This window comes from Pecten maximus, chromosome 16 (genome assembly GCF_902652985.1).
Source record: "Pecten maximus chromosome 16, xPecMax1.1, whole genome shotgun sequence".
NCBI classification, from domain to species: domain Eukaryota; kingdom Metazoa; phylum Mollusca; class Bivalvia; order Pectinida; family Pectinidae; genus Pecten; species Pecten maximus.
Genome location: NC_047030.1, coordinates 30,933,384 through 30,959,930, shown reverse-complemented (window position 1 = coordinate 30,959,930; position 26,547 = coordinate 30,933,384). Strand labels below are relative to the sequence as shown.

At 33.4% G+C, this 26,547-nt stretch overlaps 1 protein-coding gene across 1 annotated transcript; it reads right to left on the bottom strand.

Annotated features, from left to right (window-relative positions):
• Positions 1 to 295: 295 nt before the first annotated feature.
• LOC117345175 lies at positions 296 to 26,239 on the bottom strand. Its single transcript, XM_033908179.1, has 17 exons — positions 26,053 to 26,239; positions 21,207 to 22,986; positions 20,347 to 20,562; positions 13,675 to 13,880; positions 13,039 to 13,129; positions 12,485 to 12,575; positions 11,652 to 12,004; positions 10,637 to 10,822; positions 8,657 to 8,750; positions 7,520 to 7,618; positions 7,166 to 7,346; positions 6,745 to 6,824; positions 5,511 to 5,609; positions 4,117 to 4,255; positions 2,801 to 2,993; positions 2,312 to 2,457; positions 296 to 1,632 (listed from the first exon to the last, which is right to left on the bottom strand). Exons 2-17 carry the CDS (start codon positions 22,966 to 22,968, stop codon positions 1,519 to 1,521), a joined length of 4,050 nt encoding a protein of 1,349 aa, XP_033764070.1. The 5' UTR covers positions 22,969 to 22,986; positions 26,053 to 26,239; the 3' UTR covers positions 296 to 1,518.
• Positions 26,240 to 26,547: the final 308 nt, after the last annotated feature.

The following is a 26,547-nucleotide window of genomic DNA, read 5'->3' as shown; positions in this document are numbered from 1 at the left end:
TGCATGATGACATATTTGTTAGGAGACTGTATGGGCGATAAAAGTATTTTGTACCCTAAAAAAAAAAAAAAAAAAAATCTTGGATGCCGACACAAGCAGATTTAGCTAAAAACGTGAAATTGTGGTTTTGGTCGTTAGAAATTGTAATAAAAGCTTTCTCTCAATAAACAAAGACCATCAACATCTAAAACTAATCAATCAGTAAACTAGCTATTTTTTGTGTGTTATTGTTAGTGTATTTTGAAACTTATTTTCATCGATGGATGTGATCGAACAATAAGACACAAACGCCAAATTTTACAGTCTATCAATGCATTTCCTGCAAAGTGTTGGTTTTTGTTTATTTCATTCGTTCACAAAGCAGACATCAAAATTAGGCAACAGGCTGTGACATAAACTAATAACGAATCTGAATATAGCCTCACTGAATAAAAATCTGTTTTTTTCACTTTCACACATCCTATTATTGATATATTTCAATTATAGAAACATAAATTTCATTATACATATAAATATTATATAAAAATATCAATTCTCTCAATCTTAACTGATTACATGATTAAGAACATTTCAATACACAGGCCTACTTCCTTTTCACAAGGAATTTAGCGATAGACACACAGAACACATAAAATATTTACAGGGTGACTCGCCTTCTGGACAGAAATGGCACTGGTCAGCCTGTAAATGCCACTGCAACCTGGCTATATTTATAGCCATATCGGGACATTAACTGCTGAATGATGGCACTTAACAATGACAGATAAGTAGATATACGGCCTGGCTGTACATGTACAACACTTTCTACTATTCAAAAAATATATATATTCTACAAGGAGTTGTTGCTGTGGTCTTGACCTCATCTCCATCTAAACTGACAAATTGTATATGGAAACAATAAACCTGTTAGCGTTATATATCAGGTTTGAAATATATAAATATAAGATATACTATCAATTTAAAATGATACAATACGCTAGTGAAATAAATTATTACTTTTTTTTACGGAATTGAAATGACAAAATGATTTTTATTAGATAACGTTCATTACGCCACTAGATATTTGTACAGAATCTAATACTGATATGTGTGTCATAAATACATTAATGAGAAGCGTAATATTTACAATTAACGAAGTTATGACGAAGATGAAAATGAATTTCGAAGTGCGTTTTTATTTTTGTTGTGTTGTTTTTCCCCTCAAAATCTTGAAACAAAATGAATACGAAAATCATACACAAAAAATATTTGTTTTGTGACACCTTGAGAATATATTCACAGTCTATTATGCCAATATTAAGATAATTATATGTTCTGTACCGTAACGCATTTGGGATTGTTTAACATAACATGCAATATATATGAATACTTTATTGATATGATGTAAGTTGAAAAAAATACAATTAATGTCTTTTTATGGATAAGCACTTTGTCTAAATTGTCTACAATTCATCTCAAGCACACGCTATAAAAGGTCGACGTTTGCTCATACAAATGTTTGATTCTTTGTCTACAGGTTTACTTCTTCTTCAGAATTGCTCTCGCAAGATTACAAAATGGCTTCTCGAAGACAACGGCGACAACGAAGGCAACACCAAATGACATTACAGTGTGTCCGAGGAAAAGGTAAGTCTGTAAGAAAAAAGATATTGTTTACAATATAGTCACATAACATAACATAATAGCCTATTTCTGATTTCAAAATATCTGTTTATATTCTGTAACGAAATTGATGATCTAATTGTTCTTGTTTAAAAATAATATTTTCTTCCTTCCTCACTTCTTATATGAAACGCCACAATGTGATTTGTGACGTATATATAGCAAGCCTATTTCGCAATACGCACATGAATTACAGCTAGACGAACGTGCGATATCCATGTGCTTTACAGAACCTTTGTTTGAAAGTTTACTAACCCAGAAATTATTCTTAAGTCAGTGAATAGTGATATGCCTGGTTGTATGGACAACAAATTTACTTAAGTCCATCTCAACAAGATTATATAATTATCATGTATAACAAAATCAGCTTCAACAACCCTTTTAAACATGTACATTTTTTTTGAGTTTACAATTACTGATTTGTTTTGCATTTCACATAGAAAAACTAAACGCAGATTAGAAAAATGATATACTATTATTGTCTTTTGATAAGGGCGATACACTGTTTTATTATCATGAAAAACATATATGTCGACCGAGGAGAAATCAGGAAGTATGAAATTATCATTGTATGACAATAATAACTGCTTAAAATAGACATTCAAGCTTAAAATGAATTACTAAAATAGAATATATATTTATATCTCACCATGCTGTAATCGCGAAGGATATAGATGAGAGATCGGTCAGTATACATGTAGAAAACCATCCAGATTGGATGTACAAGGTAGACGGCGAACGTAAGACGGGACAATGGAAGGAACCCTCGCCAGGACAGGAAAACATTGATGAGGCCTGAAACAAAACCACGAAATAGTCTTCTGAATTAAAGGTAGCCATCTTGTGTTGATACATAATATCGTAATTCACCATTTATTCCCAGTAACGTGTACGTCTTTCAACTCGAATTAGAAATATATGTTTTGTCTCGGTAGTTTGAGATCAGTTTTTATTCTTGACAAAGTTATATTCGAAACAATGTGATATTATCTTACTGAATGAATAAGGCAGAAAAATCAAAGATAACAATTTCGAACCACTAATAAAACTGTAAAACTACCATGGCTGACAGACTAATAAGCGTGAAAGGCATAAATTGCATTCGGGTCCAACAATTCGACAGGTTCATCTAACTTACCACCTCGTCCAGTGAAGCAGGCATATATGACCCATGCGACACAAAGACACCACAGCGGTCGTCCGAGAGCCTCATAAGCCGCCTCCATGTTCCTATTCCATTCCTCCAGCTCTGGTTGGTACTTGGTGTAGCTTATGTATACAACGAAGACGCCTACCACAATGGCGCTCATCCAGCCAATAATAGCGCTCCACTGTAAGAAAAAACGTTATCCTATTATGTTAATATTTTCGCGTTATTCGCACAGTCCGGAAATTACAATTTTTGTGCTTATCTGTTTATACTCTGTGATGCGCTATGTTTGAAAAAAAAAAAAAAAAAAAAAGAAAAAGAAAGAAAAAAAATGTTTGGTGTTATTTTAGTTTGTATGATAATATATGGAAAGAGTAAGCAGCACAATCGTAATTTATCGCAGAACTGCCAGCGGGAATATCGTTAAAATAAGAATACCGCTAAAATAAGATTATCGCTAAAATAATATTACCACTAAAATGTTAACGTTTACAGTATTTAGTATATGCTTCATTTCTTAAATGAAAAGTGCACTGTTAATGCCAAAATATATGATAATCATTACATGATGTAACCAATAATGTAGAATACACTTGCGATAACCCTTGTGAAAAAAATGCCATTTTTCTTTGATCGTCCGCATTATGATACGCAGAGGTGTTTACTTTTTCCTAATCTCCAAAAATTAGATGCAGTTATTAACTTAGAGTTACTTCTCTGTGGAAATGAACATCTGCGCTTTAACACAAACGGATCCCCGGAGTTATATTGAGAAATGTGCACATGTTTTTAAAAGCCAGCAATATATATAACAATGTATACAATTATTTTCTTCTGTATTTCCTTTGATTTAGAAACTTCGGAGAACAATGTTACAAACATATTCAATTGATGACCTTCATTTTGTTTTGGCCAAAAATTGAACCTTTTGGAAAACGTCTTTGATTATATTGTTATAACTTGTGCCATATCCTATTTACTTTGATTTATGGCAATAAAAATATGTTTAAATAATTCAATATTGTAACTACAGAAAAAAACCCACTTTCAGGATTAACCATTATACATTACATACATCGTAGTAGTTCTTCCTTTTTGTTAACCGCAATTATTTCAAATATCTTTTTATCGCCGACTTACAAATATCCTGACTCTGTTTGCTAGATCTAAAAATAACGAGCAGCTAAAATGGAAAATGTCAGGAAAAAAAATGACCTGTCGTGTCTAATATACCCTGACAAAGAATACACAGTTCATACAACTTACGAACTCTTCCCCATGGGTCATTAATTATGTTCACATACCAACGGTAACTTCTTGAATTTCTTTTCCTTGAACTTCAAGAGGGCTAGACCGAGCATCATCCCGATACAGTAAGAGGAAACTCGACACCAGGGGGCGATAAATACATTGTTCCAGTAATCCCCATTGTCGTCTATCATTCTGGAAAAGAAGTTTTGAGATCATGTAATGTATCGAAACATTCAATTATGAACATTTTACCAACATTCTTCCATGGATAAACCCATTCGAAGCATGTTCGATATAATATCTAATTCTGTAACCCAGCTGACACTCATGTTTAACCTACTGTTATATGAGAACAATATCAACTGCTGTAATAGGCAATTGCTATTTAACTGATGAGAAGTTCACAAGTGTGAACTTCTATAACAAAGATAATATATCTTTGATTTTATTCATATAGATATACATTTGTATATCCATATACCTGATGTGTAAAGCGTGAAGTATGATTATGAAATATTAAATATGGAACAAATATAATTTTAGTAAAACCAATGGTAAAGAAATACTATGTTACTTTATGATATACATGTATAGCCAAGGACAGCTCGTGAAATTAAAAAAAAAAAAAACAAACAAATTCGGATGATTTCCAATAGAGTCCTTGCTGTTTTAGATAGTTAGTAATTAAGAGTTTTGTAAAAACATCGATATAATTCGTGTGTAGTAAGTTAATTTCGTAGTAGTTAGTGTACTACCGAAATAATGCCTTTTATCAATCAAGCTGCTCTCTAATATTTTTGTTGTAAATTAGATTCATTTAGATGATATACGTTTTTTTTTGTTAAAGAATAGCATAACACACTATTTATTTAACAAAAAATCTTATCTTCCGAAACACCAGAAATATGGTGAAACTGATATGTTTCAAAACCACTGATCATTTAAATAATTTAAACCAACTTATTTTTGCGTGCGATAAAATTCATGGAAATTAATCGCCGCGAAATAGTTTCAATCACAGGTAAAGCAGATCATTTTATGACTTCAAATCGAGAATTCAAAATTTTATCGCTTGAAAAATAAGTCACCGCGAAAAAAGTTAGAATACATTAATACAATGGGAACTTTGAACAGCCATACAAAACCATCTAGAACTGTATTGATACATGCGATTAATACTTGGTACAACATTACTTCATACCAAATACTGTAAACGTAGAAATTTACGCGAGGGGGGAATTTTCGCTAATTACGCGGATCCCTTTTGAGCGCGAAAATTCCCCCACGTGTATTATTTTGATATTAATTTGAGTATACTTGAACTACAAACGAAGGTGGGTCGATCGAGAAAATTACCCCCACGCGTATAGTTAACGTATTGAAATCGCGAGAGTAACCACCCGCGAAAATAACCACGTTTACAGTATATGGTTCGTCGGTAACTTACGATAAAAGATCTCCTCCATACTCATGTTCCTTAACACCTGCCGAGGTAATGCCTGCTGCCATTAAAAGGAACAATACCGTTCCAGCTAGGCGATACGAACTGTAAACAAAATATATAAATGTAATAATTCAGACAATTCATACCTTGTTCAATCATCAAAAAAGCCAAAATAAAACAAAAGCTTAAAAAGGTAAAAAGAAAATGAATGTGTGTCAGATAGAATGTCTCCACTGACGGACACGGACATGGGTAACACAATATGCCCCCCCCCCCCCCCCCCCCCCCCCAATAAAAAAGGGAAAATAATCTCTGCTTGTTAATCGAACGTTAATTATCACATTCTACAACTATTCTCGATTTATTTCCTGCTCATATTATACACAGGATCTAAAGATTTCTTTCCTTAAATACGTATGATGAAACATGATGAGTCTACTCAAATTGTATATAGTTGCATACTTTAGTGATATTATTTTGTATATCCATATATTATGTTGTATATCGATATATTATTTTGAATATCAATATATTATGTTGTATATATCCATATATTATTTTGTATATCCATATATTATTTTGTTTATCCAAATAATATTTTGAATATCCATATATTATTTTGAATATGCATATATTATGTTATATATCCATATATTATTTTGAATATGCTTATATTATGTTGTATATCCATATAATATTCTGTATATGCATATATTATGTTGTATATATCCATATAATATTCTGTATATGCATATATTATTTTGTATATCCATATATTATGTTATATATCCATATATTATGTTGTATATCAATATATTATTTTGTATATCCATATATTATTTGTATATCCATATATTATGTTGTATATATCCATATATTATGTTGTTTATCCATATATTATGTTGTATATATCCATATATTATTTTGTATATCCATATATTATGTTATATATCCATATATTATTTTGTATATCCATATATTATGTTGTATATCGATATATTATTTTGTATATCCATATATTATGTTGTATATCGATGTATTATTTTGTATATCCATATATTATGTTGCATATCCATATATTATTTTGTATATCCATATATTATTTTGCTTATCCAAATATTATTTTGTATATCCATATATTATTTTGAATATCCATATATTATGTTAAATATTCATATATTATTTTGTATATCCATTTATTATGTTGTAGCAATGTCATCTGCCGAATTATACTTACAACGTTGCCATGAGTAACAGTATAGGTGTTATTAAGTAAAACTGCATTAAAAGAGCGAGGAAAAACGACCATGTCATGCACTGAAACACATAATTAAATTACGCATCAGAGGGAATCATTTCTCTAATACATATTTTGAAACGATATTAAAAATATAAAGATATTTTAAAGAGGATAATTAACTTTATTGATTTATGATATGTAATACCCCACAAAGATCGAAACCCCACGTCTCACACCTAACATTTGTAATGCAAACTTTGACAAGGCGGTGAACAAGTACCAGAAAATCGCGAAATATATACAGTAATTTTATTAGCACTTATCATAAATAAATTCAAAATAGATATCATAATTAATGATACAGCATTTTCTTTGACATCACCATGGTAACTAGCCGTCTATGTATTCACAATCGTACCTGGTGGAAGGCGTCGTTGCCTTGGACACCCACGATGTTGTTGATATACAGCAAATGGTGCCACCAGTCCGTTCGGCACTTCTCGGCGACCATTATATGATCAGGCCAGCTAGGTCCAGTACCCAGATAGCGATACCAGTATACAAATATCGCTAAAACCATGATGTATGCTGGCGTGAGTCTGCAACATGACATCATGTTAATTACATTATAAGTAGGGATGCACTTTTACATACGTTACTATGCATAAGATTCGCATTTCATCATTTTAACGCCTTTTATATTTACCGACATGAGACAGAAATTACAATTCAAATTCTAAATCTTACTGGCTCTGCTTAGGTGAATGCATACCTGATGTATCGTTGAAACACAATACCAAGAAGAGTTTTCCACTTGAACTTTCCGAATTTCGCAAACCTTGACAAAACGCTGTAGGTGATGAGGCAACCACTGTATTGAGAATACAAGAGCGATTTCTTTCACATAAGATTAAGATTAATCTCTAACAAAAGTACTCGTGGAGTCACTGTACGTTGGTCACATGTCATACAATATTATGAACTCATGAATAGTCTAAATATCAATAAATAAATGAAAAAAACAACAACATAATAATAATAATAGATAAACACGCCTAAAAATCTAGCAAAAGTATTCGTGGAGTTAATGTACGTGATCACATGTCATACAATATTATGAACACAAAAATAGACTAAAATAAATAAATCAATAAAATATGAATAAATAAATAAATGAATAGATAAATAAATTAATAGATAAACACGCCTAAAAATCTAAATAGAGATCTATATAAAACAACATTACAATACGAATGAGATTGAATGTCACATTATAGACATTCTAACGTTTAGCGTTTCATGCGTTATCGGCTGGTTTGTTGTGAAAGTCAAATTTTTTCTTTAAGATAAGTCATGTTACTTAACTGAAATTCTTATTACAGCTTAATGAAAATACAAACACGTATTCTATTAAAATATTTAGGAACAGAGAGGACAATATTATTTGTTTGCATTAAATTCTATTGATTACGTTACACAAACCTAGAAAATTGACATTATTTTGTAGTGACAAACTATTAGTAATGATTAGAAGAAGTAAACCTATTGATGAATCTAAAATGTTAGAGATAGGTTTTAGTTAAAATGTTATGGTGCAAGTACAAATTAAGACATTTTCTCCACTCGCCGAATCATAACTATGATACAATTCTATTGATTACGTTCCACAAACCTAGAAAATTGGCATTATTTTGCAGTTTGTGTTAAAATTTTATCGTTTAGAAAATATAAGGATATAAAACACCAAATGTTCTGGAAAGTTAATTTCTTTTAAATGAAAGACATCCGTCCGGTAAATCTATGTCAATGCAATTGATGTCATGTTCACAAAATGGGAGACGAGGTGTTATTAAATTGAATTTTTTAATTCACCAACAGGTAGGCATATAAATTTAACTTTTATTCATACCTTATCATGAGGAAAGTATCAATTCCGTAATGGGCGCCCATTACTGCTTGGAAGGTAAACCTTTTCATGATATCCAAAGTGTCAAGCATGTCCACTGAAACACAGGTAATTGGAATCGTTCATTTGTGTTATCGTTATAAAATGTGTAAAATGGATATTTGTTCTTCCTCAGCAAAACCCAAGCAAGATACTTTATGTTGGATATTCCCTTGTATGTCGAATATGACTGTATTTTAAGGTAGTAGTGGATTATAATTGACTTATCTAAATAATTTCAAATAAGTTTTGCTAAATAGGAATGAGATCTATAGAAAACTGAAAGCGAAGGCTTTCCGTATGTCAGAGAGATACAAATTGACAACATAATTATCATCGAACTTTGCCACTTACTCTAAATGAAAGTTATAACATGTTGTTTGTTGATGTATTTTGGGGTCAGGATAAAAAAAATCCACATCTTTCTAATGTAAAAAATATCTAACGGGGGGAAAAGTGTGATAGACAAGTGATAGACGGATCAACAGAATATCATTGCAGGGTGGTACATTTTATTGTATAAGAATGAGATGGGTAGATTGTTTTTATTGTATATGTGGACTTACCAGCCAAAGGACTGTCTGTGATGGGTAGAGTGTGGTATTGTATATACAGACTTACCAGCCAAAGGACTGTCTGTGATGGGTAGAGTGTGGTATTGTATATACAGACTTACCAGCCAAAGGACTGTCTCTGATGGGTAGAGTGTGGTATTGTATATACAGACTTACCAGCCAAATGACTGTCTGTGATGGGTAGAGTGTGTTATGTTTAAACAGACTTACCAGCCAAAGGACTGTCTGTGATGGGTAGAGTGTGGTATTGTATATACAGACTTACCAGCCAAAGGACTGTCTGTGATGGGTAGAGTGTGGTATTGTATATACAGACTTACCAGCCAAAGGACTGTCTGTGATGGGTAGAGTGTGGTATTGTATATACAGACTTACCAGCCAAAGGACTGTCTGTGATGGGTAGAGTGTGGTATTGTATATACAGACTTACCAGCCAAAGGACTGTCTGTGATGGGTAGAGTGTGGTATTGTATATACAGACTTACCAGCCAAAGGACTGTCTGTGATGGGTAGAGTGTGGTATTGTATATGTGGACTTACCAGCCAAATGACTGTCTGTGATGGGTAGAGTGTGGTATTGTATATACAGACTTACCAGCCAAAGGACTGTCTGTGATGGGTAGAGTGTGGTATTGTATATACAGACTTACCAGCCAAAGGACTGTCTGTGATGGGTAGAGTGTGGTATTGTATATACAGACTTACCAGCCAAAGGATTGTCTGTGATGGGTAGAGTGTGGTATTGTATATACAGACTTACCAGCCAAAGGACTGTCTGTGATGGGTAGAGTGTGGTATTGTATATACAGACTTACCAGCCAAAGGACTGTCTGTGATGGGTAGAGTGTGGTATTGTATATACAGACTTACCAGCCAAAGGACTGTCTGTGATGGGTAGAGTGTGGTATTGTATATACAGACTTACCAGCCAAAGGATTGTCTGTGATGGGTAGAGTGTGGTATTGTATATACAGACTTACCAGCCAAAGGACTGTCTGTGATGGGTAGAGTGTGGTATTGTATATACAGACTTACCAGCCAAATGACTGTCTGTGATGGGTAGAGTGTGGTATTGTATATACAGACTTACCAGCCAAAGGACTGTCTGTGATGGGTAGAGTGTGGTATTGTATATACTGACTTACCAGCCAAAGGACTGTCTGTGATGGGTAGAGTGTGGTATTGTATATACAGACTTACCAGCCAAAGGATTGTCTGTGATGGGTAGAGTGTGGTATTGTATATATACAGACTTACCAGCCAAATGACTGTCTGTGATGGGTAGAGTGTGTTATTGTTTAAACAGACTTACCAGCCAAAGGACTGTCTGTGATGGGTAGAGTGTGGTATTATATATATACAGACTTACCAGCCAAAGGACTGTCTGTGATGGGCAGAATATTGTAGATGTATGTATTTCCCAGCATGATCCACAGAATGCTGATGGTACGAATCCCGTGTATACAGTCAATGGCGTTGTCTACCCGTCTGTGCGACATTAGTTGGCTAATACTTTGGACGGCTGAGAAGCTCAAAACAATACGTTTGCCAAGTTCTGAAAAAAAAACAAGACATATATAACATAGTAAATGCTATATCTTTTTGGATAATTGACTTTTGTTTATATTTCAGTTGGAGAAGTAAAACTAAAACCTACAGTAAAAAAAGAAAAACTGTCTCGCTGTGACCCTAAAATGCTGAATGTTCCTCTACCCAAAAATTTCGTGTATGGAACAGTAATAGCTCTGTACTGAATATTGAAAGCAGCTATCTCGCTTTTCAAATTGAAGATACGTGTTAAGTTTATTCCTCTTAAACCTTGACTGATAGTACTGTTGTCTTCCTTGATGGCGAGTTTCTCTTATTCTTCTGGAATGCATGACATTCCTATCATAGAAACTTCTGGTTTTTCCGTGTGAGTTTATATTTTGTTTACGTTATCCCCATTTAAACGTTTTTGATTTATCTTATTATTGTTGATGAAATCATACCTCACATATGAATAAATAAATAATAGAAAAAATAAAAATAAATACATGGGAATTCATGCTACTACAGCATTTCCTTAAATCTTAATTGACCTGATATCTGTTAAATGTTAACTATGTGTGTTGTGTTTTAATTCGTTTTTCGTTTATGGAAAAAAACAAATTAAAATTAAATTGCTGAATAAAAAAGACGTGTAAATGAAATTGATCAATGGATCAAACGACTAAGAGTAACAGTATATATACACGGATACCAATATGATATCAAACGACCAAAAATACAATGCGTTTAGGAAGAATGATGTTGTCTGCATCAGCGAAGACATCTTCCGTCACGGAAGTGTAACATAATGAACCTACTGACATTTTGCAAAATGAAAAGGATGGAACGATTACCTGGTTTCTTCTCAAATTTAAGACCGCTGATATCGTCAAATCTGTTATCTTTAAGATCTGTGGTTTTTAAGGATCCTTGTCTCGCTTTAAGATTCGTTGACTCAGACACCACGTCCCCTTTCGTGGATCCATTGCTGAAGGAGGTGGTGGTTGTCGTTGTTGTGGTTGTTGCCTTTGAGTCTGTTTCTGAGCCAATCGGATCTGGTGAATCATAAGCGTCATACCCTTGGTTAAGGTATTCCTCGTAAATGTGCATCCCGTTCATCTGGTCACGTGACCCTGGTCGACCCCATTTGCACATGTGGGTAATTGTTGCTAAGACAACCAGTAATATAATGGCCCCAGCGACAGCCCTGAGAATGATATTGACATATTTAGGTTGCTTAGATTTTTCAAGTTCCTATCATATATTTGGAGCAAACACACACACCAAAATAAAATAAAAAATATAATATTATATTTATATTTGCATAAATGATGATCCGTTTATGACATAAAAGTACTTTTATTTTCTCGGTACCTATTTGCAATTGTATTTCAACTTCTAAAGTAGAACCCAATGAAAATTAAAAAAAGTGATATTTTAAGAAATTTAAATACAGTTTTCAGTACAGATTTCAAAAAATATATATATAATATCATTTCATTTTTCTTTTCATCCTTTTCGAAAATATGTGAGATGCCTTTATATCAAATTATTTTGATATTGTAGTTACGTCAAATTTTGTGCAAGTTGTATAAAACGGGTATCTCGTGATAGAAACATACATCGTCTTAAATAAATGTAACAACATATTTGACATATTGCAATTTCAGTTCTTTCAGTTACTTACAGAACTAAGATAGCGTCTTGGTCACTGGCCAGATCCAGGGATTCGTCACACGTTACACTCAAGGGAGATAAGTCGAATCCTGCTGCTGGACCTGAAAATATCATACAACATCAAAAGCTCATTAATTTTATTCTTGGTTTAATTGGTTAAAAATGACAATTGTCATGTTCTACGTCAGTATTGCCCGTTTATGATACTGTAATTACTTTTTATAGGATTGTATTTCAGTGTATCTCGAATGCAATTTAACTAAACAAATTTAATTGTCTACGAATTAATGGCACCGTCAACCACCAGTCCTCTAACATAAGACCAACACAATAGTATCTTACGGGAAAACAGCAAAATTTTCAGACGGACGAAGATGTCTTAATGTACATGCTGTCAACATGAATGTCTTTCAATTATCGACTATTTAATGACGAGAGTTAGTTTAAATCAAGCACTCAGTAGCATAGGAAGAACTGAAGTTTTATTCAGTATGGCAGTTTTGATAAATCATCCGTTCTTGAAAAAACAAAGAATTGCTATTACTATTACTTTAAGTTACATACCACTTTCGAAGAAATATATCACATCTTGTGACATACAACTGTCTGGGAGGCAAACACCAAGGCTTAGTGTAGTTTTCATACCATACAGTTTCTGTTACGATAAAATATATGTATAGTTACAGTATTGATTCATCTGATATTCATAAACCTCACAATGAACGACAACAAGAAAATATGTATGTACACTTAGGTCAACAAAACGAAATGTGTATTACATCAAAGAATTCACTTTTTATTTTTGTATAGTGAACAAATTGAACTGGAAAAGACAGGCGATATTTTCATTCAAATATAATGTGAAAGAATAAGCTTTTGTTTTCATACGTGTTATTTTATTTCTTTTTCGATAAGCTCCAGCTATAAAAAAATCAAACAAAGGAATAAATAATCAAATTTCCAATTATTCGTTCGGAATAAATCAGACCAGCTTCACAGTTAAGACAAAAAGTCAAAGTCAGTATTAGACTCATATAATTACACATCAATATCATAATCGGAACTAAAATTCTTTCAGGTTAAAACGTAAAACCAATGAGAAACCTTCACTTTGAACTTTAGTAAGACAATACCATGAACCTTCATCTCTGACAGGCATTACTGATATATTGTTTACTAGAGTTATCTCTCTTCTTTTACCTGTGTAGCCAGACTTGGTACCAGTGATATAAGGAGAGACTTCGGCAGATCAAAAGCTACTCGACAGTAACGACCTCCAAATGACCTGGTCGTATTTGTCTCTGTAGGAAAGTCTGCTTTTATGGCCAGGCATTCGTCATAATTTCCCATCATGTGTAGACTTCCCTTCAAAAGCCCTGCGGTTGGTTTACCCGCGGCATCAAGCACTGCAACAATAAGTTTCTGTGATTTAGCTACTCTGATAGGTTACTTTGAATTATAGGTCGGTCGTTTGCATCCTCCCATCCCGATTGTGTCCTTTCTTTTGATCAATTTCGAGTTGTGTTTTTAGTCGTCTCTTGTCATCAACACTTTAGGTCCTTATCATTACTGACGAGTCGTAAAAGGACAAAAAAAAATGCTGTATGGTGCAGTACATTTTATTTTTGCTTTAATGTATCTACCTCTCAACTTGTTTTGAACAGTGCTAATATCTCGTGTGTCTTTTGTTCAATCATTTGTAGTAACATTATTTTGAAGTGAAGGATGATATAATCCTGTGCTGTATGTAAGTTTTGTTTGTTTAGAAAGGTACTAATATATTGTTTTGTCGTTTATACAATGATTTTAAAGATAAAACTGAAGTTAAAGATTCTGATATCTTGTGTGTCTTTTCCACAATATTTTGTAGAAAAGTGCACTAATACCTTGAGTGTCTTTTGTTCAATGTTTTGATGCATTCTCAGTGTATAATCATATGGCTTGTTTACCAATAGTCCTTGGTTAGAAATCAGTTTAATTGTTCTAGAATACACAGAAAATTGTCTCGATTTTTTAAATCAATACAGCTAAATCAGAAATCTTATTTATTCTCAATGTTGAGATGACAAGACAAACGAGAACTTGGTATTAATTGATTTGAATTATTGGAAATAAAATATTAAATTAGCATTACAAACTATCAGGAGACATATAATATTTTCTTGGATTCGTTAATATGTTTTCTGATATTATAGCATGTTGGATATATTAGGATTACTGTTTTATTTACCGATATGTGAACGGATTGTAATACGGTGCACTATGTACAGGCGACGCAATTAGGCAAAGCCTATATAGCATATTCGTGATGTTATGCTTCAACATAGATATTACAATGAAGGGTTTTGTTGCAGCAATTCTGGTATCCTCAAAAACCAGAATACTAGTCAAGATTTCAGCAAGTCCCTTTAATGTTTTTGTGTGTATAGATATGTTCGGCTCCAACCCTTGGAAAAGTTCAAAAAACAAGGCAGTCGTATTTCTCTTGAAATTTAATATAATTTATCGATAAATATCCTGGCTAAGCGCCATTTCCCGGTGATTCGAAAGTATTAGTTAAACATGATGTAATACATTACTCCGACCGATCTCGGGACTGATAAGGATGTTTACTGTAACATTTAAAAGCTTGCTATTCAATTTAGCTTTAGCCGTCAGACGCTTTGATTGATCGTATTTATAACACTGTTTACTATATGGATGCTCGAGACGCATATCAACAGGTACAACTGATATATATTGTAGTATTACGTAATCCTCGATATTTCCATGCAGCTCAGTACAAAACCAAAACAATATTGAGTTTAAAATGGCATTGACCAAGGTTACAGTATAAAGATTTCAGATTATCACATTGCCCCTAGTTCACCAGAATCATCTATTTCATGAAAAAGCTACATTCATCAAGGAACTGGCCTATTTTAAGAACATTGCGTTTAATATCTCGTTCATATAATATTTTGAGTACCCAAAAATGGTGATTAATATGTTTACCATGTTCTTATCTACCGAATTATAAATGTGCTGTTATCGAAATCGAGGATTAAACTGGGTGAGATCAAGAACCAGTGAACGTTGTGCTATTTCCCACAATCTAACTTAAAAAAATAACAAAATATAGCCTGCTTATGATAATGTAATCGCGATCACTGGACCACTGCTATCGTTGTTCAAACAAAATGGATACTGGAGTGAACAATGACCCAGATATGTTTACACACGTTTTATTGGTTGCATGTGATTCACTTTAGTTTCTAAATCTTTTATATCGTTTTGCGGGTTTCGATTTTCGCGATTTTGACTCGAAGATTCGGTCACATAGACAAAGCTACTTAGTCATGAACAATGTCGAGTAAAAATAACTTTTTGCCGCAACCGAATTAGTAACATAAACGATATTTCATCAAACAAGGATCCTAACAGTAATTGGAGTATTATAGCTCGCTACCCAAGTACTATACAAAATATAGAGGTAAATAAAGTGTATAAATAAAACATACAGTTATCAATAAAAGATAATGATTTACAATAAGTTCTTTATTCTGTTATTATACTATATGTAATGCTTTCTTTTGACATTGATATTCAAGAGTATTTCAAAACCAAGTGAACGTTCATGATCATATTCTGAGAATTCAAATTTCAAGGTTATGTCAGTTGTTATTATCTCTATATACAGTAATTCCTCAGATCTCCCAAGGCTACCGATTCAAGGGTTGATAATAAGTTCGTTAAAAGTTCAAGGATAATCGTAGCACCTTAAGTCACGTGACTGGAAAATTTACGTATTTCAAATAACCGATGGTAGGCATTGCAGGTAGTGATTAATGTATACGTCATGCACGGATAACGTGCACGTAGATGAACATATCAACATGTTACAAACCTTATCTCTGCTGTGTGTGTGAACCCCAAAACGATTCTTATTTCAAGGTTATATCGGGGTGTGAAATATTATCTATATTTACAGTAAGTATGTCTAAGATCTGATTGTCGTCCATCTTCAGACGTCCCAAGGCTACTTCCGATTGAAGTGTTCCTTATAAGTAGTTCGTATGAAGTTGAAGGATAATCTTCAAACCGTAAGTCACGTGATTGGAAAAATGCACCTATTGCAAATTACCAAGATTTCAAGATTGTATCCACTCAAGACACACAAAGTGTGTAACAAGAGGTCAATATGACAAACAATGTACATGGCTTACATGATATAACGTGAAAATACAAGAGTGTATATACTAACGTAGTTATAAACAATGTTATCTCACTATACATATATTAACTACAATACAACATATGAAATATTATACTTATCTATTATCTACTTGAAATACAAATTTTTTCTACATTTTTCAGGAATGCTAGACATTGCACATAGTCATGTCATGTTATATGTCATGTACGTATAACGTGCGCGTAAACTATTAAACATGTTACAAACCTTATCGCCGCTTTGTTTGTGAACCCCAAAAACGATTCTTATTTCAAGGTTACATCGGTTGTGAATTATTATCTGTATAAACAGTAAGTATGTCTAAGACTTGTTTGTCTTCACAGTTATCAGACGTCCAAAGTCTACCTCCAATTTAAATGTTCCGTATAAGCAGTAACCTGCACGTGAACTATGAAATGAAAAAAATCACCATGTTGAAAACTCCATCGCTGCTGTGTTTGTGAACCCAAAACGATACACATTCAAATGTACTGCATACGCTAAAACACACACCCGATTTTTATATACATGTATACTGTATATTCAGAATAACATTTTTAGTTATTTTTTGTTGCTAAATATTTTGGACCTCCTATATTATCTTAAAACCCAACAAAACTTACGATGATTTCAAATCAAACGTTTTAATGTATTTTGCATTGACTTGTTCTTAAACAAAATGACAATATTTAATAATAAAATTATAATATCTAAGAAAATTATACTGTAAATAAGTTTTTGGTTTTTAACACAACTGTGCCGTATAAACTAACGTTTTCCATGTTGGTAGGGATATGTATGACCTTTTCATCTCTAGAATCAAATTTAATACAAAATGCATTGAAAAATGGCTCAATATCTTAGAAACTAGTGTTGAACTTAAAAACCGTAAATAACAGTTTCTAAAACGACAAATGATGTCTCTTTGAAATGGCTCCAGTACAGACTTATACATAGAATAATTGTATTAGTAACAAATAGTTACCTTGCAAAACTTAATATACTTGGTGATCCTTTTGTAAACAAGAAGTTGAAACACTTTTGTATATATTTCATGACTGTAAACATGATGAGAAGCTGTGGATATTATTTAAAAAATGGATAATTGAGAAAACTACAATATATTTAAATCTGTCAAAAAAAATTCTGTTTGGAAAGACAGGTAAACAATATGGCATTCATAACGTTATTAAACAATATATCTATACAAAATGTGTAAAAGGTAAACAACTTCTGTTGGAAAGTGTTAAAAGAAACAATGTGAGCCTTACAATATGGAAAAGTATTCCTCAAGCATAAGTGGTAACAATTTTTTTTTTTTTCATTTTTTTTTAAAATATAGTTAATCAAAGACTGCATAGAAATACATGTATTCCCTTATCTTGAGTTTAAATACATATGCTGTTATCTGTTTTACACAACTAATAGTTATAGTGTATTCAAGCTTCAATGCAAGTGTGTATGAAAGTTGTCTTTGTTTTAAATGTGTTTGAGGTATAAACTTTTCGATGTGAGCCCGACAGGTGACGATCGACACGAAGACACCGAGGACATGTAACGTTAACATATATGGTCATTATCAAGAAAACATCGATCTACTGTCAACCATGCATAATTCGAAGTCCCGATGTTTCGAAGTTTCTCTGTTAGTCCCTTGACTGTAAATGTTAAATGAATAAAGTTTTCCATGTTTGAAATTAAATTCGGTTAAAAACACTAAATAGTCTTCGAGCCGTACTTTGGATAATGCACCTGCTTTCGACCCAGACGTCGGGCATTCAATTCTCATAAAAATGTATATGATCATACAGGTTATCGGAACTGCAAGATTTATGTAATATATTTCGAGATAATTCCCCCCGTAATCGCTGTAAAAATAATATATTGCTTTGTTGAGTCCTAACATTATTGATACTTTATCGTATCAAGCTAGTAGTTATGAAATCAATTCTATCCTGATATACAATCCCTCAACGACCCAAAAAAGTACTCTTACAGGTAGCTTATCGATTGTTTTATAACAAAAAGCGACCAGAGCATTTTATTTTCTATAGGAATAAATATGTACGTCCAACACCATCCTAGTATGTTCCGTCAATGTAAGCGTTAAATTCATCGGCAAGCTCCTTTATGAAAAAGATGTCTATACCTGTTAATCAACAACAATTCAGATCTTACACTGTTAGCCATACGTAAATAACGTCTTAATAATATATGTATATTATTAACATTCACTAATTACGTAAGAATGTTAAATGAGGAAGGAAACACATTGTTTTTCGAAATTTTTGATTAGCACCAATGAAATGTAAATTATTATTTCAGATTAACCAATAAGAAAGCTCAAGATAAGACAAAGGTACATAAATCAACATTATTTTGATTTCAATAATAGTTTGTGAAGCTTTTTGGAAATAAAAATGAAATGTAAAATATCTAATAGTGTCTACAGTAATAACAAATATATTTCACCAAATGCGATATATTTTGGCATATTTTACTCGAGCTAGGCTAAGAATATCTAACTGAAATGAAATAGTTTTTCCCATGGGGGGGGGGGGGGGGGGGGGGGAATAGCACTGCTGTAGGTAAATATTGATAGAAAGCTTTATTATTTATGATTCTTCTCTTCTGGACACAGAACAATATCAGAATTGGAGACTACATACAGGCATGGGGGGATATACTTATATAAGTAGCTGACAACATGTTCTTTTTCTTCGTCTAGCGAGGGGATAACTTTGCTTTATTTTCATATCTCGTATATATTAATTGAAAATGCCCTTAAGCATGTACAAAGGCAATCAGAACAGTTGATATCTTTCAGCAGTCATGTCACAACGGCTACATTTGTGGGTAAACAAAATTGATAAATGTTCTTGTCACTAAATTAACATATCTAGCTAGGTTATCAATAAATGACTGTTGATAAATGACCATATCTCTGCTTTATGATATTACTGAGGTCATAAGTATAATATGATTATACAATTCGATATTATATGTAAACTGCGAGGCCTATTCGCTAAATGCGCTTTATGTTGATACTGGTTAAAATCAAATTCATTCATTATTTGAAAACATGAAGATTATGATCATCAGTCGACTTAAAATGTGACAATTATGTGGATACTTATGCGCTACCATTGTCCATCAGTTCAACGGAAATTATAAGAACATTTTGTTATTATATATGTATAAACTACCAACACAGAAAATATGGACCTTGCGCGGCTATACATAGACTACCTAGTCATTCGTTATACTGGAAAATGTCAATTTTATTTCATGTTTTGAAATGCAATACCAGAAATCCAATGTTTGCTGCAATAAATAATTCTGTTTGAAGAAGAGAACAATGAACAATATTGACCACTATCAATTACATCGCTGTGTCCAGAATTTAACTGTTTATCAACTTAAAGCTTTGATTACAATTTAGTGCCCATAATTTTAAAACAGTAACGCCTGATACCTTTGATTACATCTTTGTGTCCAGAATTTAACGATGTGTCACCTAATAGCTTTGGATATGTATTCTGTCGAGAATTTAAAGATGAATCTGTCTGATGTTTTTTGGTGCAATAACAGAGTGGTTTGAGCATTTTCTGATAATCTATTTATCAAATTGGTTTTGTTGTTTGATTGTAAAAACTTACTTTGCATGGCCCAAGATTCGCTGATTGCCTTCATCAGAAAGTCGCGAGAGTCAGGGCCACACATAGATGGAATTTCTTTCACTTGTTTGTTCTTCAAGGCGGCACTCCGCAGATTATACTTTGGATTTGGGCTTGACGCGCCTGCTGGAGGAAGAATCATTTTGATGACGTCCTGCCATAACGTTTGAACGTTGACCTGGCGAATGATGTCCATAACTGTAAATAATATAGAAATATTTTTGGTTACTAGTATAACAGAATGTGCCTGACTGTCGCACCATTTAATAGGAAAAATATACTATATAGTAGCAATAATAAGAGAAACCACAATGTTATATTATTATAACGTTATACGATACCTGCAGGTCCCACGTCCAGAGATTTGGTATGACAAAAGGGTCTTACCTTTTCCAGCAGAAGACACCAATAGGAACTACTTACTTGTAATTTTCAAGTGTGAAATATTTTTCTCTTTTTTTTTTCAAGGGGAATTTCAGGAATTTACCACATCTAAGGACATCAATAAGCCATTTTCGACTTTAACTTTCTTTCTTGATTTAATCAATTTTGGCCCCTAGCATCACTGACAAGTCTGTGTGATGCAGCTCTCTTTCATTCTTTTGCATATACTTATTCATTACAAATTCATATTAAAGCAGTTATACACGTTTATGTATCTGAAGTACAATAATTTGTTACTCTGGGAACAATTATCTTCAAAACAATGCCTGGAGTATCTGTCAGAAATAATGTACATAAATGTATTATTCAAACGTGTTGTGTATTCTGCATTCAAACATCTGACTATTGAGTTTGAGATAACATCATCATTTAATCACACTCTGCTGGTTGATACGTACGACTTGCGTTGGCTGGTATACTGGTGAAATTAGCATCAGCTAAGGAGTCGGAAACCACGTTGAGGACATTAGGGAGAACTCCAAGAACAGGTTGCATTATACGGGTAACGAGCTCAGTGTCCATATTTTGTAAAGACTGAAGATTAAGTAGTGAGAACACCAAATCTTTCTGGTCTACAATTATGCCAGAAAGAAGATTACTCCACGCAAGCCGGCTCATGATTCCACCAGCATATTCATCAGCGTTTGATGGATCAAGTCCAGAAGTGTTTACTAGCTTGACTTCCTCCACAAATCTGCTAAGCAATCCATAAGTCTCGTTCTTAAGAAAGTTAATAACCCTCTGCGAGGTCCAGTCTAACAGCATAAGAGCTGTTGCGGTATTTAATCCCATTATATCATCCCATTGCAGACCTTTAAGTTTTACAAACTCGTGTAGAATATTAGCTATGTCGAGCTCCTTCACGATGACAACTAGCGGGCTTGTCCCGTTCGGCGGATTCTCAACCAGACTTACGTTAATCTTGTTCAGGTCCTGTATGGTAAATTTTAGGAGATTCGGAACATCCTTCGCAATGACTGGTGCCAGAACCTTCCCAATCACAGGATTTAAACCTACGAGGTCGAACACGGGTTTCCCGAACCTTTCTAAAAACTTTGTCAAAAATTCTCCCCAATCGAATTTTTGCAATAGATTAGCTAAAGTTGGCTTGTTGAATATGAAGAACAATACATTTTTCTTGGATACGAGGTTCAGTTCTTCAATAAACAGTTTCATTACGCCTACTGAGTTTTCTCGAACATATGTTAGCACAACGGGTCCAATTTTGGAAAGGAATGTCGATTTTAGAATGTCGAGATAGTTAATTCTCTCCAGTAAATCTACATCTGTGATGTTCACTTGGTACAACCCGGCAAGAGCTGTAAAGTTGAGCTGGTTTATTTGTTGAAGTGTTAACTTAACTATTTCTTCAAACCCATGGTACAGTTCAGGTATCAACTGATCACCAAGAGTTGGATCAAGACCTATAAGCTGGAAACCAGTATGAACGAGTCCTTTCACTGACGGTAGTTGGTAGAGTTTACCCAACAAATCAATGTAGTTGATCCTTTGTAACATGGCTAATATTGCTCTGGATCCATTGACTTTTTCCAGTCCTGTCAAATTCATCATATTTAGTTCCTGGACGAGAATGTTCACTATGGCAGGACCGTCATGTCTTAGAAACATACCAGCGTTTTGGACGATCCATGGTAAAACCTTTGCAGCTATGTGAGGTTCGAGGCCAATAGCTCTTGTGATGTTAGCCCCTTCTGCCATCAGGAAATCCTCAATGACACTGATATAATCTGTTCGAGCTACCACGCCATACATCAATATCGTGTAGTTCTGTGTGGCTACCAAATCCGTAATGTTTACATTCTTTACATTCTTCACAAGGGCTTTTACGCCTGTTAAGAAATCTGGATTGTTCAGCCAAGCAGGCAAACCATCAAGTAACCATGGTAACACCGAACTGGATATCTCTACTCTTAACTTTGAGATCTCGTCCATCACTGGGCCAATAGCAAATGGAATCGGCTCAAGTTTGTGAAGCATGGTCGGATTTTGCAAAAGTATGTCACCCAGAAGAGCAACGACCTGCTTATCAGTCATGTTCTTAATAAAGTCAACTGAAATCCCATCAAGTCCAGACCCCTGACTTCCAGTCACTAGGAGCAATGCTCCAAGGACCAAAGTTACTGCCGTGGCGATCTTCATTATTCCATAAATATAAACCTACAATGAAAAAATATATTGTTAATAAAATATTACATCTGATCAGACTGTTTAGGCATCATTTATGACTGTTCCAACACGTTCTTTTTTTCAAACATTCTCGCAGCCTCGGATATTTCGTGAGAAAGATTCAATGTTCCCCATTACGAGTTTGAGATCAAATTCTCAAGAAAATAAAAGCAAAAAAAAAAAAAAAAAATTCAAACACTCTCTTACTTGTCTCTGTATCTCTGTACCATGGCTTAATCAGCATAAGCCATGGTATGTCAATTACGGAGTAAAATGAGATTCCTTCCAAAAACCCTTCGATAAGTAGTTTTCGTCTTAATTTGTTTTAAGTCACACAATAGATTTACTCATTACACGTGTGACGTACGATAAAGCCACGTGCGTATTGAATTAGTTATGCGTTGTAAACTTAATATTTACATTTACACTGTAACCCCACTATATAACTTTAACCAAGCTAATTTGAATGTAACAAGTCCATAGCTTCAGAACTTTATTGTGACGTCATTGATAGTGTGTCGTCATAATTGTCACGTCGGCGATTACGAAAGATGACTGCTGAAAAAGCTGTTACGTCTTTGGCACTAATAATTTGCTCATTCAACGTAGGAGCAAAATTCCTAGAAATAGTCTTTATAATCATTTTCAAATTTGAATACATTTTTGTATAAGCATTGAACTGCTTTCAGTTGGAAGTTGGAATTCACGAGCCTATAACTTCCAACGGAAAGCAGTTCAATGCTTGCATAAATGCAGAACTTCGCCAAAAGTATCTAGCTTACCACGAACGCTAACTTAGAATTATTAATGAATCTATTTAAAGCTGTGAAATAAAAAAAAAAACGTGTAATCACAAAGGTTTTTCTTCTGGCAAACTTTCCCTTGTTTCGTTATATGATGAAGCTTAAATGATATTCGCTTATCATATGCATGTTTGACATGTATTTGGTACCGTCGACATAGTCATAGTTACAAATCGTCTATTGACGATGGATACCTGAGTAGCTATGTAAGGATTTCCATAAATGCTACATATCAGAAACGTCACAATTACAGCAGGGTTTCATATTAGACTGGATTACCTGCCTTAGTACCATTTCTCTCCGCTAGGCGTCGCTCATGAATACTATGTATTTTCGAAGCGAAGCCTAGCGGAGAGTAGAAAAACTACGGCAGGTAATCCAGTCTAGGTTTCATATTTAAAGCCTTCAGACACCATATACTATCCTGATGTATGTAAAGTAGCATGCTGCTTCAACAATAGTGATTAAAGCGCGTGCGTAGACAGTTTGAAGCCTGGATACGCCACAAAACTAATATCTAATTTTCCTTTGTAATATCAGTTTCTGCCTTTCATATTATATTGATATTATTAGTCAAGTAATCCAGAAACGTGTATTTTATATGTTAAATATATCAACGGCATCCCTTAACTATAGGACATATAGCTATTGTACCAGTATATACTGTACAAATGCTTAATTTCGTGAGACTAATATTTTGCTGTTAACTCAGTCTTAACTACATGTAGTACTATTCCTTTTTAAAATTCTTTTGCAACAAACATGTATGTGTGTACAATCATTTAAATCTTTGCCAAGTGTTATTTTCGCACTTTGTTTAACGTCCGCCAATATGCAGAATTGATTATACATCCATCACAATCCCTCGGTGGGCTGGAGGTGGTGAATTCATTTAACAGTAATTAACAAATGTCAGAACTCGGTAGTACAATAGTTAGAAATATATCTGATAAAACATCACATGTTCAACACGGCCCCTTCTTGCCAAGCACCTACACTAAATAAACAGTTGCTCACATTAAACTGATCTTTATCATATAACTAGCCTGATACGACATGCCAATCCCCTTTTACCTTAAAAATCGTACAGCAGGAAAGAAATAATAATACAGTTGTTGGCAATAACAAAGTAAGTTCACAAAATTTAATTTTACTATATAATCATACAAAAAAAATCAATGCATTTTTCTGATTATGTTAATTGGCTTATTTTAACAACAACAACAAAATAAACTCAATATCAAGATATATAAGGAATATTGTAAATCTTTAAATCAATTTCTATATATCTGAATATATGTCTGTATATGTCTGAAGGTTCAGCAATTGATCATCTTTAGATCAGGTTTGTATTTCATATCTCACGATCAGGGTCTAATATGATTATATATCTTGATAATTATGATTTGTCAAAAAGTTTAAATAAGGATTTGGTGAAGATCACAACGATCCATTTTTTCACGTTCCCTTAAAAAATTGAATGATGTCCCTAATCAACAACAGTAATGTATTGTTATGATCAAGCTTTGTTTACTAACCGCTGGAATGCTATTGTTACATTTCATCATATTATCATCATCATGTTACAGTTTGGTAAATGTAATTTTATTAGTTATATAACTTAATCAAATAATCAAAACTACTTAGTTGAATGTTATTTGACTAATATTACACTTACAAAAAAGTATACTTCAAAATAAAGATACAAATACAAATTTAGAAAATAAACATTTTCTGAAAATGGGAGGTATGACTGAAAAGTTTAAATAATAAGTGTAGACCCAACTGAAGGATAATTAACAATAAAGATAGATGTGACATTTATTATACAACTACGTTGTGCGCGCGTGTTGGAACAGGACATACTGTTGATATCGTATTGATATTGTGCGGACCCAACTGAGAAAATGATCACGAATGTTACATTCTGACAATGTTTATTGACTTTAGTGTAATTTAAACGATAAAAGTAACACATTTATTTCCATCTTAAAATCTAATACTTTATGGACGCACATTCCATCAAGTGATGAAGGCTGCGATTTCGACATAGTATATTACACAATAGATAGAGCGGTGAGGAGAATTTCGCTTCAAACATTTTAAAGCTTAAAATGTCCTAGAACATATTAAATACACAAAACAACAACCACATTAAACTATGAAAAAAATCTGATTAGAGAAATTTGATTTCAAAGATCTAAACCATTCGGTTATTTTGAAATTACACGAAACATAAGGAATATTAACTTACCTTTGTTACGTCACACACAATTCACCGCCACGTGGTTAAATAGTCGGTAGCGTTGTTAAGAACAGGTAACAGATTACTATATGTACATATATAGAGTATTGTACAGGTGCGAATCACAGGTGTAAGAAGCCAAGTGTTGGCCTCTCGATAGATGTCCAAAGATGGATGTCCAGGGTTTAAGTTTTGTTAACTGTGTCATACAGTGGTTATATGGCGTGCTAGGCCCTGCCTACAGTCATATCGTTCAACGTCACAGAAGCAAACAAAACAGATAACATTCGCAACCAGTAGATACCATCGGGGTTTATATAGCCTTTACCGTTACTTGGTGATTATATACTAAATATATCAATATGTATATAATCCATTCTATGAATATATATCATATTTTTCTTATTTTTCTAATTGAGATATGATAAATCAAGAAAAATATTCATTTTTATTTTTGATAAGCTAACTAGACACAACAAGCGAATTGAGGTCACGTGTCAACAT